General features: G+C 43.8%; 1 protein-coding gene and 1 pseudogene across 2 annotated transcripts; both read right to left on the reverse strand.

Annotated features, from left to right (window-relative positions):
* Nucleotides 1–821: 821 nt before the first annotated feature.
* Nucleotides 822–3448, reverse strand: LOC147429795 (uncharacterized). 2 transcript variants are annotated; one of them, XR_015185902.1, is made up of 2 exons: nucleotides 1721–3447; nucleotides 822–1611 (listed from the first exon to the last, which is right to left on the reverse strand). XR_015185902.1 is itself a non-coding variant. In XM_086496028.1 (2 exons), the coding sequence occupies exons 1-2, from the start codon at nucleotides 3257–3259 to the stop codon at nucleotides 1781–1783; spliced, it is 1314 nt and encodes a 437-aa protein (XP_086352154.1). In that variant the 5' UTR covers nucleotides 3260–3448; the 3' UTR covers nucleotides 822–1780. The 2 variants fall into 2 exon arrangements, 1 of the variants encoding a protein (XP_086352154.1); XM_086496028.1 differs by having other exon boundaries at nucleotides 822–2283; nucleotides 2449–3448.
* Nucleotides 3449–3645: 197 nt separating this feature from the next.
* LOC147429796 (uncharacterized) lies at nucleotides 3646–6854 on the reverse strand (annotated as a pseudogene).
* Nucleotides 6855–17063: the final 10209 nt, after the last annotated feature.

Consider the following 17063-nt stretch of genomic DNA (forward strand, 5'->3'; position numbering starts at 1 on the left):
AGTCCCTTGAAGGTAGGTGCTAAATCATATTTCAAGACGATACCAAAATCACTGACCTTATAGCAGACCAAGAGAACCCTTGTTGTCAAAACCTCAATGTCAACAAAATTTGATGTCAGGAAAATGTTAAGTGGAGGATAAAAACTATGAAATAGAACAATGCAATCGTATAAAGCAATAAACTTCCTAGACAATTAAGTGGACCTATAAAGCCTTGCTCTGAAATTTGATGATACAAAATCGATCACCCATGAGGGAAATGCAGATAAGGTACCCACTACGTGCAAGGGAGTATACCTTTTGATTAGATTGATGGGATATATCTCTAATACACAAACTCATCGCGGGCAATGGGGCCCCACGCGCGCGGGGGGGGGGGGGGGGGGGGGGGGGGGGGGGGGGGTGTTATTTGGTTAATGTTTGTGATCTCCATTGCACCTCTCTGAGGTGTAGTTATGTAAGGGAGGGAGAGGTAACCCCTCCTTGGGTGGGCATCCCCAAACTCCGTAGGCAAGCATAATGAGAGAGAATATAAGCCTAAACAAAGAAACCTCCTAAAAAGGCCAAGTCACATAACAACCTTCACTGTCCAAACTCAAGAGGACCTTGACTAAAAAGAATTCGAAGATCATCACTCAAAGTAGCCTAAAGGTCGACATAATTTCTTGTGAATTGTGCAAGATGTACACGAAAAGGCTAGAAGGGTTTATCGGTAGGTTCACCTTTTCCTACCAAAAAAAAAGTTGAGAACCCTGGGCATCACTTGCATCGGCTCACTCAAGCCATGTCTTAATGAAATTACTTCACTTGAAAATCCAAGGAACACGAAAAGAGACGGCATAACCAAATTAACAAAGGAGAAGGCCCTACAATAAATGAAAGCTTATAGGAATGTAAGTATCTTAATTGGCTGCCTACTAAAAATGCACAAACGAGGGCACTAAGTAAATTTAAAATAATTCCTGCCAGTGTGCAAGCCTACGAGGACAGGGGACCTAGGGAGTGCAGCTCCGGGACTAAAGAGTCCTGATGGCATGCATGGATGGCCTATATATAGGGGGTTGGTCAGGAGGAGTGTGTGAGCCATCAATCTTATTTTGACATAAGAGGTCATGGGTGCAGGCATGCAGGGCATCCTCTACCTTGCATAGAGTCTACAAAGCCAACAAAATAAATCTCACAACAAATACCAGCTTCCAAGGATCTGAGACGAGTCATCAGTCTTTATGTGAACCAAATGATGAGTAAGTACATTGACATCGACAATCTTCAGAGAGGTATGACCTCACCCATCGCAGCTTGCTGTGAAGGAGATAACCATCTTGCTACGGCCTGCTCCCTATGCTTCTCCACCTCCATTTGCCAAGCATGCCCTGCATCCTCAGTATTGCACATTTAGATCTTGGCAATCTTACCAAATTCTGAAAGAACTAGGTGTGAAAACACAATACAGCCTCCTACATTTCCAGCTGTAGTACCACTGGCAATCATCCTTGTATCCACTACCTCATGCCAGTGATAATGTAGGAGAAGTCATCCAGGCAATCCATGTGTCGAATGATGAGAGCCCTCGTTGTCCAGCAGGAACCCATGCATATAGTGCATGTAATCCTGCCGTGGAAGGAAGGACTATGTCACTCAAGCATTATTGATATGAAGGTCACAATGCACATGGAATGAAGATAAGCATCGATGAAGTCAACAAACCAAAGCAACCTACCCAAAAAGCAAGCAGGGCATCTGCTATGGATCAATATCCTTGTACAATCCCCAAATTTTTTCAAATGCACTCCATAAATTCAGGAATATTGAACCGCTTCTTGAAAATTGAGGCCCGGCTTGCTAACATAGCAGACAAAAACGGCTTTTTGCTCAAGCTTACAGCCTCCAGAACTCTCAATCGTGGAATGATACGGTACTCCAAACTGAAGGCAAAGTATCTAGGGTACTTAAAAACTTCCGAGATGTACCGATTCACTTGGCACAAAAAATCCAACTTGGCTTTGAGATCTTTGGTTGTGCTAGCAAGAACACTGGGCTGCCTCCTGATTATTGAGGAGGCATTTTCATGGGATAATCCTTGATCCCTCAAAAGCTTAAACTGTGACTCTATGTGTTCAATATTGTGCTGAGGAACCTGCTGTAAAGAACGGATTACCTCGTTGGCAGAAAAACCCCAATCCTGGAAAAGCTTGAGCCTCACTTCTAAGTCTTTGTGAACTGATGAACGGACTATTGAGGGGCGAGCCTCTAGAAGCTTCAAAAGAGTTGGGCCACAAATGCCTGCACTTTCAAGAAATTTAACAGTGGCCGTCATTTTGCTTATAGAGGAGCAGAACAGCAGAGGGAATCTACATATGACTCTGGTCCTAGCTTGTGCATCCAAACCTAGTTCTTTCAAGAAGTTAAGCCTCTCCTCAAACTTTTGTGCACATAGTGTCCACATACCTGTAGTACCAATTTTGATACATGCTCTTCTGCCTACTTCAAACTGCGAGAAAACATGCATTCTCTGTTTTGACATCGCCAATGGTTGTTCAAGAATTCCAGCATTCGCCTCGAGCACATGAAAGGCTATGCTTTTGGATTCAAAGAACTCTGTCAAAACCTCGATCACTGCCACCAGCTTCTCTGGAGAGGCAGAAAGAAAAGCCCTTTTCCTTAGCAGACTTTTCACATGAATCACTGGAGCTGCCGCTGAGTACAAAATGTCGATCTTCTTTTGCAAATGGACCAGAAACTTCCCTGTCAATGTCCGCTTGACACGCACGCTATGAACCTCTGCAAATGCTTCAGACTCTCTTGTGATTACCTTGACTTTCTCACTTGTCTCTGTGCCACACTCTTCATTAGTATCAGTGTCAGTCGCCTTCATTGCGATGCCTTGGCTTGAAGAGTACCAACCAGGACGTCTAGGAAAGAACCCTTGGAACCTGTATGCCGCGCCCTCCTCTTTAACATTGTCGTACTGCACACACCACTTCGTCGGGATATTCCCTGGCCCAACATCCAGTTTCTTGCTTTGAGTAAGTTTCCCCTCACCCTCCCTGAAGTGAGTTTCTCTGCAATCCGCTTGCCATGGTGATGGAACCTGCCATTTGAATGTATCGCTGTGGTGTGTTTTCCGTCCATCAGTGAAGGAGCGCAGAAAGTACTTCAGAGCAGCATCTCCGAGCTGGGTTTTTCGGCCCTCTCTCTCAGCTCTTAAGGGCAGTCTTAAAACAGCACTTGCTGCCGTATATGAGGCCCATGGACGCATGAGTAGATAGCTTGTTGACGGAGAAGACGCAGAGACAGGCTTGACGCGCCGGAAGAGAACCGGGAGAACATGAGCCAGAAACGCAAAAAATGTCGGGCTTACCTGTTCGCCGTAGGCACCAACTTCCTGGTGAACTGACAAGTTTTAGATTTTCTGTGCAGGAAATGGCCTCTTAGGGTGCCCAGCGCCTGGCCAACATTGAGCAGCTCTTAAAAAACTTGTCCACCCAATATTGGGCACTGGTGTTTACAGACACAAGTTTGAGCACTGAAATTATATAATAAAAAATATAAATCTGTTATGCGCAACAGCAAAACCAAGCATTTTTTTCACGCATCAGCTAGATCAGCTATCAACCGAAAGTTATCAGTACGCGCAGCAACAAATTAGCTATCAGCTCCAACAACAAGACATACGACTGCGTTAAAAAGTGCTCCGCCAGTCTGACAAGACTCTTGTTGCAAAACAAGAATACGCTTTGAAGACTAGAACGAATCAAAACACCAGCAAACCATAGAGACTAAACCATGCACAACACAAAATCGTACATTCGACCTACAAGACAAATTGATTGTTCATTCACGACCAGCAAGACAACCACTGCAAGACCTACAAGACATTGATTTGTACTTAACGACCTGCCAAATAAAAATTGTACATTCGACTCATCGAAATGATTCTCTAATGCATTAACAACAAATCATGAGTGAAGACATAACCTTGCAAAACAGTAGTACAAGGATTTGTACTTGATGACCTGCAGCACAACCTTGATTGCTTGAGATGGGATCCTAAGTAACAGAAGTGCATTAACAATAGCATTATCAAGCAATTACTCTCCAATACAAATCAAGCCTCGACTCTCCAATACATAAAAGATAATTGAGCTACTCGCTCTCAAAACTCTCATTAGCAGAATCATTGTCTCCAAAAACCACAATAGCATTTCTTCGCTCTCTCTCCTTAAACATCACTCTAGCAATATTATCTCGCCTATGTGCCCCATTGACAACAACATCGGAAGAAACATTGCCTCCATTTTGTGCCCTCTCTACTGCTTGTGAAGAGTCGGAGTCCATCAAGCAAGAGACTTCTGCAAGAGCGTCATTTAATCCGCTACGAACTGTTGTATCCAAGCTTGTGGCATCCAATTGAGCTTGGGCCCATTGTAGCTCACACTGGGCTTCTCGAATCCACCCTTCATCAAATGAATATGCGGGAACAATACACATGTTATGGAGGACCAAGCATGTTCGGATCATCTTCGGCACATTCTGCAAAAGCATGTCACAACGCTTTAGAAGGATTCTGAACCGAGCTTTGAGCATTCCAAAAATGCGCTCCACAGGCATTCTCGAACTAGATCGGATGTAGTTCCAAAAGTACCGCTCAGAAGATAAGCCGTCTTTACTACCTTTAAAAGGTGGAAGCATCCAGAATCTTGCTGGATACGCACAATCCCCCAAGAGACAATAATTGCCTAGGCAACCTGCTTCACATTTTTGACTTACCTGACTGCGTTGAAATACATTCCAATCATGCATGGACCCTGCCCACCTTATGTCGTAATCCCAAACAACGCAATTTGCGGCCACTATCATCTGCAAGATAATTGAGTGGAAGCCCTTTCTGTTGAAGTAGTCCTCATGATGGGCTCGAGGTGCAATGATTGGCACATGGCTACCATCTACTGCACCTATCACAAAAGGAATACCGTGGATTGCCTCAAAATCCTTGGCAAGGCTTTGCATCCTGTCATTCGAAGGCCATTTGACAAAAAGATCATGCAGACTGGAAGGACACTGCATCGCAAAATTGGATGACAATCTCTTGTACTGCGACTGTGGAGATTGAGTACATGTCTGCAATAATTTGGAGACTCGCCCCTAAAGCCAAGGATGTAAAGCTACACATGCTCTTTTCTCAATGATGATTGCCTTGCGACAATTTGTGTCAGAGCGACGCATCTTTGGAGCTAACCATGCTGTCAAGAAATTGAAGGTGTCTCTGCTTACTCGAAGCCTGCTCTTGAACATCTTGTCGGAGTAGCTACCATTCAAGCACTGCTCCATGAATGTGTGTGACCGGGGATATGCCCAACATGCTCTATGCTCATGCCTTCTCCTCCCTGTGCGCGCTGCTCTGGCTGGGATTACTCGACCAATGAAACAAGTAAGAACATGAACTTGGTACATGTAGTCAACCATGCCAGGATCATCATATTCTACAAGCTCTAGAGATGCGATTGCACCAATAATTAATGCAAAGAAGCAAGCAAGAACCACCAGCTCATCCTCCATAGCGTGTGACAGAAGTATATATCACTTTTTGAACTCAACCAAAAGAAGACATTGATACATATGATTATTTGGATTAATGAACAACAAATAGAGACAACAAAGCTCGAGACGTAGAAGAAAAACCAAAAAAATATGTCACATGTCACAGCATTAAATATCAAAATACGTCATTGCTCAAAGCATCGCGACAAAGGGATCATTTCATCAATCTTTTTTGAAATTTTTCAATACATCCAAGAATCCAGCAAATGCATTATTGAGAGATCCCAAAAGTTTAAGCTTCTCAGCCTGCTCGGCCTTGCGAACTGCTTCTGATTCCTTTTGTTGAGCTACCATGATCTTGGTGGAATTTGCCATATCAACAAGGGAGTCCTCTATTTTTTTGTCCTTTCGTTGGCTCTGGTCTCGAGCAGGGCCTAAGACTCTTTCTTTTGCAAGTGATGATGCACCTTCTCCTACGTCCTCTGTTGTCTGTGCCTGTGAGGGACTCACTGAATCCTGCTGATCAATGTTGTTGGAGTCGCCAAGTGCCGAAGCATGAGACTCGCTGACTACATTCTCTCTGTTATGCATGTACTCATCCACTATATTGTACCAATCACAGGTTATCCTACGATCATTACCCGATATAGAATTGTGAGCTTTGTCTTTCTTATATGCATCGTAAACGCATCCCCATTTTTTGTTGCAAGCTTGGCCATCTTTGTCACATTCTGGAAAAAGCGAAGCAAGCTATGTCGCAACCTTTGACTAAATATCTACACCCTGTTTGGGAGGTTTCCCAAAGTCATCATGCATAGTGCCACGAATGTGAATGAGTTGCACAACCCAAGCATCCTTCCAGTTCTCTCTCCCTTCTTGTCTTTGCTGCCCTCATCTGGACTAGCCATGCTGGCTTGATTCTTCTTTCTTCCTTTCCCTCCATGGCTTGTAGTGTTCATCATTGGTACCACTTCGCTTGTTACTGCTTGAATCCTTCACTTGGCCGGCAATTTGGGTAGCCTACCTTCGTCCCCATTTATGCCCTTGTTGGTATCTCCCTCCATTGTTATTGTTGTTGTGTCAGCCTGCGGAGGAGAAGGAAAAGGACTCCGTTTTGCGATGTGTTGAGTCGCTGGTCGTATGGGTGGATGAAATGGCCTGAAGCCAAATGGAGATCCTCCAAAAGGGGAGATGGGAAAGCTGCCTTGACCAAGTGAAGGAGAGTATGGGCTTTGATAATACTGGGACAATAGGGGAGTGAACTCACAATCCTGACACGCTTGGGAGTAACTAGAAGGACTTTGTGAATCCATTTCCTAAGAAAACAATATAAGGCCGATGAACAACAGTTTAGAGATTTTTTGGCACCACAAATAACTTAGCAAAGCATTTTCAACTTCTTGTAAGCAAAAATATGTATGGACTAGAAATCACATCAGATTTGTCGACTCTTACGAAAATGCTAGTCGGTTTTAGCTCAAGCCAAGGTACAAGGCATCATGCAAAAATTCAACTACTCTACATCCATCGATGTGTACAAGCTGAATCGCAACCAACATGTCGGAAACGCTTAATCATGCAACAAAACTAGATCACAATCGCACAACTCTATAGCCAGGACGCATGGGGAGCTATGTCGATGACAAATATGCTCATTGAGCTTAATGTCTACAATCACATCGACCTGCGGTGAATAACTGCTAAAGCTCAACAGTTGCCGATCATTGAGGATTCTTAGCAAACCTCTGAAAACAATATCTTCTAAACTTAGGCTAAGCACAAGAGAAGCAACCTTATTAAACGAAGCCCGACATAAGTAAACATGATTTCTTTTGTTCAGCTCAAGCAGGAGTAGATAAAATGCACCAAATAAACTTATACATGGACTGCCAGGGGTGTAGAGATGAAGAGCAAGTAATGGTGAGAGGCAAAGGCTCTCTCAGTGCTTCTTGCAGGATGCAAAACAAAGCGCTCTCATCTCCTTTTCAAATGATGTGCAGGTTGCAGAAAATCGTGAATGCGATAAGCGGGAAAGGGGTTCTTGCAAATGATTGGTCCTCATCATGCATGCCCATCCTTGGACAGCTATGGCTGGCTGCCCGATTTCGTTCGAAGCATGGGCATGCGTTGGCAGATGACTCAGCTCATGTGCGCGATGTCCAGCACTCAGTGTGTAAGGGCTTCTTCGATGGCGTGCAATGCTATTGGTCTAGCATTAAAAAAATGGGTTGTCCACCTGCAGTGTGTAAGCAGCCTTAGTCGCTATATCATCATATAGTGCTTACTACTTAGGGCAGAGGCCCGGGTTGGCTTATATGTTTTTGTAAGAGGCCTAGGAGAGGGAGAGGCTTGGAATTTCACGAAAATTGCATATATATTGTGGTGTGTGGTCGGGCATGCCCGTGGGCATGCTCGGGTGTGAACCTAAGGAGAGGATGTGTCAAGATAGTTCCTAGTCAATTGTACTCCCTCGCATGATCAATATAAGGAGGTGCTTGCTCAAGGGCAAGACACACTCGGTTTAGTCTCATTCTCTCCCTCATTGATGGGCACACCACATTGGTTGAGGAGACGTGCAAGGGCTTGGAATTTCACGAAAATAGCATATATATTGTGGTATGTGGTCGGGCATGCCCGGGTGTGAACCTAAGGAGAGGATGTGTCAAGATAGTTCCTAGTCAGTTGTACTCCCTCGAATGATCAATATAAGGAGGTGCTTGCTCAAGGGGTGTGTGTGTGTGTGTGTGTGTGTGTGTGTGTGTGTGTGTGTGTGTGTGTGTGAAAGAGAGAGAGAGAGAGAGAGGTAGATTACTTGGCCCTGCTCGAGCAGTCGTATATGATACGACGACGTGGATGACGACCAAAGTGGCCAAGTAATCTAATTCTCTCTCTCTCTCTCTCTCTCTCTCTCTCTCTCTCTCTCTCTCTCTATGGAAAGTCACTTCTACATATGTGCAATAGTACCGGAATGCTCATTGCAAATGGTGTATCTCTATGGCAAGGCACCAATGACTTTACATGTAGAAAGCACAACGGTGCTAGCGTGATTGACTATATGTTGTTCTCGGAAGCCACTCTAGAATGCATACAAAGCTTTACACTTGGTGAATGGAATCCGGAATCGGATCATAGGATGTTATGTATTGACCTCAAGTGTGGTAAACGGCCCGAGCATGTAGCCTCCAATCATGATGTGAATCATTTGTACCTACGTCTAGACTTCAAACGAGCACTTATATATGCTGATATGGTGGACCAAATGTTAAGCATGATAGAGCATCAAGAGAGCCCAACATTAGAATGCAAGTGGAAAGTTTTCAAAGAAGTAATTTTCTCTTGTGCGAAGGAATGCTTTTCGGTGAAACACATGTCTTGCAAAAGGTCTAAGAAGGGTAGCACCAAGAAGAAATGGTTTGACATGGAATGTAGTCAAGCCCGAAAACACTTGCTAAGATTGGATGCAATCAAAGACAAGGAAGTTTACTTGGAATGTTCACACACTTGGAAGTTTACTTGGAATGTTCAAAAGAAGAGGAGAAGGTCGGAAGTCGAAAAACAACTTCTTTTAGCACAAGAGAAAGCACATGCATGTGGCAAGTTTTGGCAAAATCTAAAAGGCAAGCGCATTGAGAGCTTTGGTGACTTGACTCTTGAGGATATGTATATGCATTGTAAGAATCTCTATGAGCAACCCAATGTTGATAAGATGGAGTGTTGTAGCTCCCTTCCGTTTATGTCTCCCTTCTTTACCATTGAAGATGTATGCCGCGCGCTTGAGAAACTTGCTACTCGTAAGGCAGGTGACCTTCAAGGTGTCAAGGCTGAAATGATTAAATGGACAAGCAAGAAAACATGATATTGGATATGCGATATGTTTAACCTTGCACTTCAGTATGGCATGCCTCATGATTGGAGTGCAAATTGGATCAAACCTTTGCACAAAGGAGGAGATGTAAACAATGTGAACAACTATCGCACTATAATGGTTGGTTCTTTAATGGCAAAGTTATTTGGATGTATCATGGATATGAAGATAAGTGAATGGGCTGAAAAGAATGGCAAACGTGCACTTGGCCAAGCAGGTTTTCGAAAGCATCATAGCACTATTGATCACCTTGTCACTCTTCGAGTTCTTATGGAAGCGTCTCGATTGAAAGGAAAAAAGTTGTATTGTTGCTTTGTGGATTTCAAGAAAGCTTTTGACATGGTACCACGAGGAAATCTTTGGAGACGTATGCAAAGCCTTCAAGTGCCGAGAGAATTTATGCATGCAGTCTTTCACATCTACCAAAAAGTGATATGTCGATTACGTCTGGGAGATGGAATTTCAGAATTTTTTGCAAGCACTATTGGTGTCAAACAAGGATGCCCACTTTTCCCAACCCTCTTTGGGCTACTCATTGATGAATTGGAATGCATGGTTCTTGACTTTATGCAACAAGAAGGCATAGAAGAGGTTAAGATTGGAAATGCGGTGATCATGCTTTTGCTTTATGCCGATGATGTAGTGCTCTTGGCACATACCTTAGAAGATGCACAAAAGCTTATGAGTGTCTTGGAACGCTTTTGCCTACATAGCGGGCTGATCGTGAATGGATCCAAAACCAAGGTTATGCTTGTAAAGACCCTCAATGATGAAAATCCATGCATTGTATATAACAATGAGAAACTTGAAGTGGTAGATCACTTCAAGTACCTTGGCCTTGAGGTTCCATCCAATCATAAATGGAAGGATTGTGCAATGCGTCGCTTGGAAGCCGGAAAGAGGGCCTATTATGCATTTGAGAACATGTGCAATGCAGGAGAGATCAAGTGTTGGGCTCTCAAAAAGTACCTCTTTGACACATTGGTGACACCGGTGCTTCTTTATGGAGTGGAGGTGTGGGGTGGAAGCATCGGGAAGTCTACTTGGAAAGAGTTTGAGAATGTCCAAAAGCGCTTTCTCACCAACTTTCTCCAAGTCAAGACACAAGCACCCTACATGCTCTTACTTCTTGAGTCCGGATTGCTTCCCATTGAGGTCTTGGGCATGCAAAGGGTTGTGGAGTACATGCATAAGACACAACGTAGCCCTTTGCATCGACTTCCTAGAATCGCATATGAAGCAAGTCAAATGGTTCAAAAGACATGCAAGAGCAAAATACTAAGTTCGGGGTGGATGCTTGATATCAAGAAATGGTTTGGAAGATGGGATGCATGTCACTTGGTCAAGGATGCGTCGATCGACTCCCAAGTTAATGAGGCCTTCTTACAACGCCAATGTATCACGGCTTGGGAGAAATCCGGAGGTTCTCGCTTCAGCCATTACACCACACACATTGCCCCAAACTACAAATCTCTCTTCTTCTCGGAACGAGGTAACCGAACCCATTCCTACATCCTTGAGCCCATCCCGTTGAGTGCGATCAGCACCATTGCCTCCATTCGTCTTAGCTCCCATTCTCTACACTGCGAGACAGGACGTTGGGGCACTGGCGAGGAGTGTCATCAACTTTGCACCTTATGCCCTCGTCAAGTGCGAGAGAGTGAGTACCACACACTACTTGAGTGCTTAGCTTTTGACCACATTAGGTCCTCTTTTCCCCATATATTCAGCCATGATCTCTCCCTACATACCTTCCTCTCCCAACCACGATGTGGACTCTCTATTGCGACGCTCATTTCAGCCATTTTTGAGCATCGAGAGTCACTTATGAACTCCACTCACACCACGTGACATGTTCATTTGGTCCCATAGGTCATATTTGACCTCCAAGGACGATAATAGAACTATCTATCTATCTATCTATCTCTCTCTCTGCCTCTTTGACTGCCTCCGTTTGTTTGCCTCGCATCCCCTCCAAGCTCCGGCTAGAGTAGCTCACGTTCAACCTTTACCATTGCGTTGGTGCCGCTTGCAGCCACGTGGACTGGCCGGAATGTTGCCTCCCATAATAGAGTAGAATAGCATCAATTATGAAAGTATATCAGCTGATCGAGACCTCAAAGTGAATTTTGGGCACTGGCTTGTGAAGAGTGTCTTGATTGCAGAGGTTTTCTTATTATTTTGCACCAATATTGATGGTGAACCCATCTCTCTCTCTCTCTCTCTCTCTCTCTCTCTCTCTCTCTCTCTCTCTCTCTCTCTCTCTCTCTCTCTCTCTCTCTCTCTCTCTCTCTCTCTTTGTCTGCCTCCGCCTGTTCGCCTCCCATCCCCTCCAAGCTCTGGCTAGAGTAGTTCACGTCCACTCTCACCATCACGTTGGTGCCCACTTGCAGCCACGTGGACTGGCTGAAATGTCGCCTCCCATAATAGAGTAGAATAGATGAGTGAAAGTGTTGGGCTCATGAGTAGAAGTAGTGGGTGCATCCACAATCAATAGGTGAAGAAGGCCTATAAAAAATGGTGGGTTCAGGGAGCTTTTGCAAAGCTGGAGGTATCCAATGTTGGTGGCGGTGCAGTTATCAAGGCCTTATCATTGACAAATGAAAGGCTAGGATTTTGTCTTCCCTCCTCTTTCCCTCCCTGCTACATGGATCCGACACTTTGGAGCTCAAGGAGGTGACCTCTTGTGTGTGTGTGTTTGTGCAAGTGCACACACACATCCATGCATGCATATGCGTGCAACCCAAGTTGGGTGATATGCTTTAGAAATTAAGCATGTTTTCAAGCATACCTTCTTTCTTCCTTGTGATCTTTTTGGTGTTTGCAAAACTTGTTTGGCACATGGAGGCTCCTACTGAGCGGCAATATTGGGGCAAGCAGCCAACAGGGGGTCGTTGGGCCAGAAGCTATTTGAAGACATAGGGACGCATCCTCTCTCTCTCTCTCTCTCTCTCTCTCTCTCTCTCTCTCTCTCTCTCTCTCTCTCTCTCTCTCTCTCTCTCTCTCTCTCTCTCTCTCTCTCTCTCTCGCATCATCCTCGGTACTTGAAAGGTATAATATGTAATATGCTCTGCAAAGAAGCAAGTGATTTCCCCTTCTGTTGATTGGCCCATTTTTTCTATCTACTATAAAAAAACAAACAAGAATTTTAGCGCTCTCTGTTTTATGCTTGAACTTCAAGAATGTGCTAAAATTTGCTTGCAGCGCGCCCTCATCATCTTGGCGTTTGCAATTTTTGTATGGCACACAAAGACTTGACTAACGATGAGCAACGATAAAGGTTAGCGATCATAAGTTAGTGATGGGTAGTGGGCCCCCGACCTACATGGTCAACAACCCAACATTCTCCCACTTGATGACCAATGTGGGAGGCCATAAAATTATACAACCTGTACAATTAGTGAAGACTACCGCATCTTCACCCAATGCCCATCAACTAAAAACAATGTTGAAATTGATGGCTGGAGAGATTCTTAGTGAGTGCATCTGTTGCGTTCTCTAATATATGTATCTTCACCAAGTCAAGATTCTTGTTTGCCACGCAATCAGACCGAACTAATAATGCACAACAATGTGTTTTGTTCTTGCCTGAAACATTGGCTTCTTAGCCAAGGCAATAGCACTCTGACTATCACAATGAAGAACTAGTATATTCTACTCTAGTCCAAGATCTCCCACTAGACGAGTAAACCATATAGATTCTTTGGATGCTTCACTCAAAGCGACATACTCTGCATCTGTAGTGGAAATTGATGTACAGTCTTGAAGAACGGATCTCCAAGAAATAGCAAAACTAGCAAAAGTGTAGATCCAACCAGCCATTGATTTACGATTGTCAACACATCTTGCATAATCATTGTCAACATATCCCTTGATGAATAACTCTCCATGACCATAGCATAATTTTCTATCTGTTGTACCACTCAAGTATTTGAGAGTCAATTTGATAGCATCCCAATGCTTCCTTTTAGGATTGGACATAAAACTACTGACAACTCCCACCACAAACGCAAAGTTAGGTACCGTAGTCACCATGGCATACATGAGACTGCCACAAGCCGAAGCATAAGGAACCTTAGCCGACACGGATTTTTATTCATCAACTTTGGGACAATCTGTTGACCGCTGGGTCAACAACACAACATAACTCAAGTTTCGTACCAAAGTCTTATCTTTTGCGAGTTATAAAATGCTGCGGATTATGGCTATAAACATCATTTGTAATGAGTAGTTATTCTAGTTTCAGAAGCCGGGGCGCAATGGCACTTCCAGATTGTAAATACAAAGCCATTTGACTCTTTCAACCCCATTTTTGGTTAAACCTAAGGTAGCCTTAGTATATAAGGTACCTAGGTCATTTTGTAAAGAAGACTTTAATCATAATCTAAACTTTAGCGCCGCCGTCTACTGTGTGTGAGAGAGAAAGAGAGTGAGCGTGAGCTTTATCCTCTCGCTACGCCCGGCTTGCTCGCTCAACACATTGGAGATCCGACTGCACCATTGTTGTAGGCTCGAGGAGAGCTGGCGACAACGCCAAGCATTCCACGCGAGACGAAGCGCACACGCCGACGCATTTACGAGCTATTTATGGCCGTAAGTGTATCAAACGATGTCTGTTTTCTGTGTGCTAGTAGTCTATAGAATCGTGGCGACATAAGCTACGCATAGGTACTCATAAATTTCAGTTTTGGGAACTTTCAAAATTCTGCTCTGTCATCCTACGTGTTTTCCATAGATGGGTTTAGAGTGAGGGTTTTGAGTGTAGGAGCGTAGGGACAGGTGTATCCTAGTGAGGGGATGGTGTTCCTTAAGTTTCGTACGAATCTGGCATGATTAGGTGAGTTACCTTCCGTATGTGTGTATGTGGCTAGGTGGTGTAGTTGAGAGCAGTGAGGTTCTTGATTGTGGTTTAGTTGGCCTTCCAGAGTGTTGTATGTGTAGGATGGTCTCAGCCTGACAAGCTAAGGAGATTTCCTCCGTGTGCCTATCGTGTCATCTGTGTCCTCGATTGACATTATGTTGATCTAGGTAGTGTTTGCATGCACTTCATGGGTGTGTGAGTCGCTCCCACAACACAATCATTCTTATTGAGTAGTTTCACATAGGTAAGCAACAGAGTACTCAATGACTCCTCCTTTTTCATATTGACGCTCAAGCACTTGTTGCACATACTTTTTCGGAGACACGTCTGTTCTTAAGATCTAGAGTAATGCGCATACCCAAAATATGACTAGCATCACCCAAATCTTTCATGTTAAACTAACTATGTAGCTTCTGCTTTAGGTCAGCAACTTCCTTTTTAGAATGACCAACAATGAGCATGTCACAATAAGTTGTACATGATGCTGTGGTTTCAAATAAAGACGTGGATCCTAAGTGTTGTGCATAAATCCTTGGGATCACATAAAAGTATCAAACTTATGATACCACTACCTCAATGCTTGCTTTAGACCATAAAGACTCTTTTTCAGTATGCACACCAAATGTTCCTTGCCTTTCTACATAAATCCTTCATGTTGCTGCATAGAAATGGCCTCATCGAGATCACTGTGTAAGAAAGCTATTATTGCATCCATTTGAACTAGCTCTAGGCCCTCTATAGAAACTAGTCCAAGCAACAATCTCAATGTCACCATTTTGGCCACTAGAGAAAATATTTCATCAAAATATATGCCAACCTCTTGCTTGAATCCCTTAGCTACTAATAGAGCTTTGTATTGGATGCAAACTTCCATTTGTAGACCCATTTACAAGGAAATTCTTTCTTAACTTTTGGGAATGTAACCAGATCCAAATTTTGTTCTTTTTAATGCTATACAACTCACTTTTCATCACAAGTCCCCAATGGGTCTTATCCTTGGCTAGCATGGCCTCTTTGTAACAAGAAGACTCACCGCTATCTATCAGCAACACAAAATACAAGCCAAGAACGGACCGCTCTGGCGGATGTGAGGCTCTTTCAGATCACCTCTGCTAACTAGTACTACCCTACCTAGTAGCTATATCACTTGGAGCGCTCACTTACAATAAGCTCTTGAGTTGTCTGCATAGGAGAAGATACATCGGAGAATGTAACCTTTTGAAATTCAACCTCTTTTAGTGGCTATATGTCATCTTAGTATCATTGAAGACAACATTAGTGCTACATATAACGAATCGACTCTCTGAGTCCCACAAACGATATCCAAAATGACCATCCAATCCATAGCCAATGAAGATGCATTTTTGAGATTTTGGGATCTAGCTTAGGACGAAGTTCCTCTGGTACATGTGCATAAGCTTCATAACCAAATGTCTTGAAATTGTCATTTGACATGTTATATCCAAACCACAACTACTTAGGCACACAAAATTGCAATGATGCATGTGGTGATCTATTGATCAAATAAACCATTGTGTAAAGCGCTTCTACCCAAAAACCTTGTGTTAGTCTTTCTTGTGATAGCATAGACATGAGTCTCCCTTGAATCAACCTATTCATTCTCTCAATAACATCGTTTTGAGCCGAGGTATAATTAGTAGTGAGGTCACGCTTAATTCCCCTTCCTATGTAGAAGCCAGAAAACATATTCTGTCATAAAATCTAATATCCAACCAACCCAAATGATTTTCTCATATTAAACTAACCATTTAATGTGGGAGAATAAATGGGAACAAGGGTTAGGATATAGACATGTTAGTTTAATATGATTTTCTCATATTAAATAATCATTTAATGTGGGAGAATAAATGCGAACAAGGGTTAGGATATAGACATGTGCTTATAGGTGTATCTCAACACGGGGCCAATGGTAAAGGGGCCCAAATGAGAGATGGTCTATCAAAGAGCAAGGCTAACCAATGGAGCATAAATACCTCAGGGTTAGCTTCATCGAAGACCTCTAATAGTTAGTATTAAAAGTCCTTTGACCTTAGGTAAGCTAGGGTTGTGCTGAGGTGGGAACCCGACCCAAGCTTGAGGTGCTTGTCATGCCTGATGACTGAGGTGCTTGAGGTGCTTGAGGTGCTTGATGATTGAGATGCTTGAGGTGCTTGTCATGCTTGAGAGACTAGGGTTGTACTTGAGGTGAGAACCCAGCCCAAGCTTGAGGGGCTTAAGGGCCAAGCTTGTGGTGAGAACTAGGCCCAAGGTTGAGGGGCTTGAGGTGGCACAAAAGTCAAAATGAATCCCTACAAGGAGGGGGCAAGCCATGCAAGAAGGGGGGGTGGTTGCTTGACCACTTTCTCTCCCAAAGGGCACCCCTTGTCCAAGAGGAAAGTAGGACACATATCAAGCCCCTAGCTAGGTTACCCTCATAGTGTGCCTAAAGCCTATTGGTTGGCCTTCCAAGGGGTCCAATGATAGTTTAGTGGAATTAATCAATTGTTTTTGCATTTATCAAGCCCTCTCTCTCAAAGGGGAAAGGGGGACACTTGTCCCATGGCTACCCTTGTTGCTTGGTATGACTCTTGCTTATGATTGGCTAGGCCTGGAGGGGTCCAATGAGCTTCAAGCATGAACTACAAGGGGGGGTCGACCAAAGCAAGTAGGGGGCCTGCTTAGGGGGTATACTCTTCCACGCACACTCACACACACTCTCATGGTGCATTGTGCAAAGTGCAAGAGATCCCTCTCCTTCTCTAATCAAGGAGAGGTTGAGAGTCTACACCAACACTC

The sequence above is a fragment of the Adiantum capillus-veneris genome, chromosome 22 (assembly GCF_014529385.1).
Source record: "Adiantum capillus-veneris isolate H3 chromosome 22, ASM1452938v2, whole genome shotgun sequence".
Lineage (NCBI taxonomy): Eukaryota > Viridiplantae > Streptophyta > Polypodiopsida > Polypodiales > Pteridaceae > Adiantum > Adiantum capillus-veneris.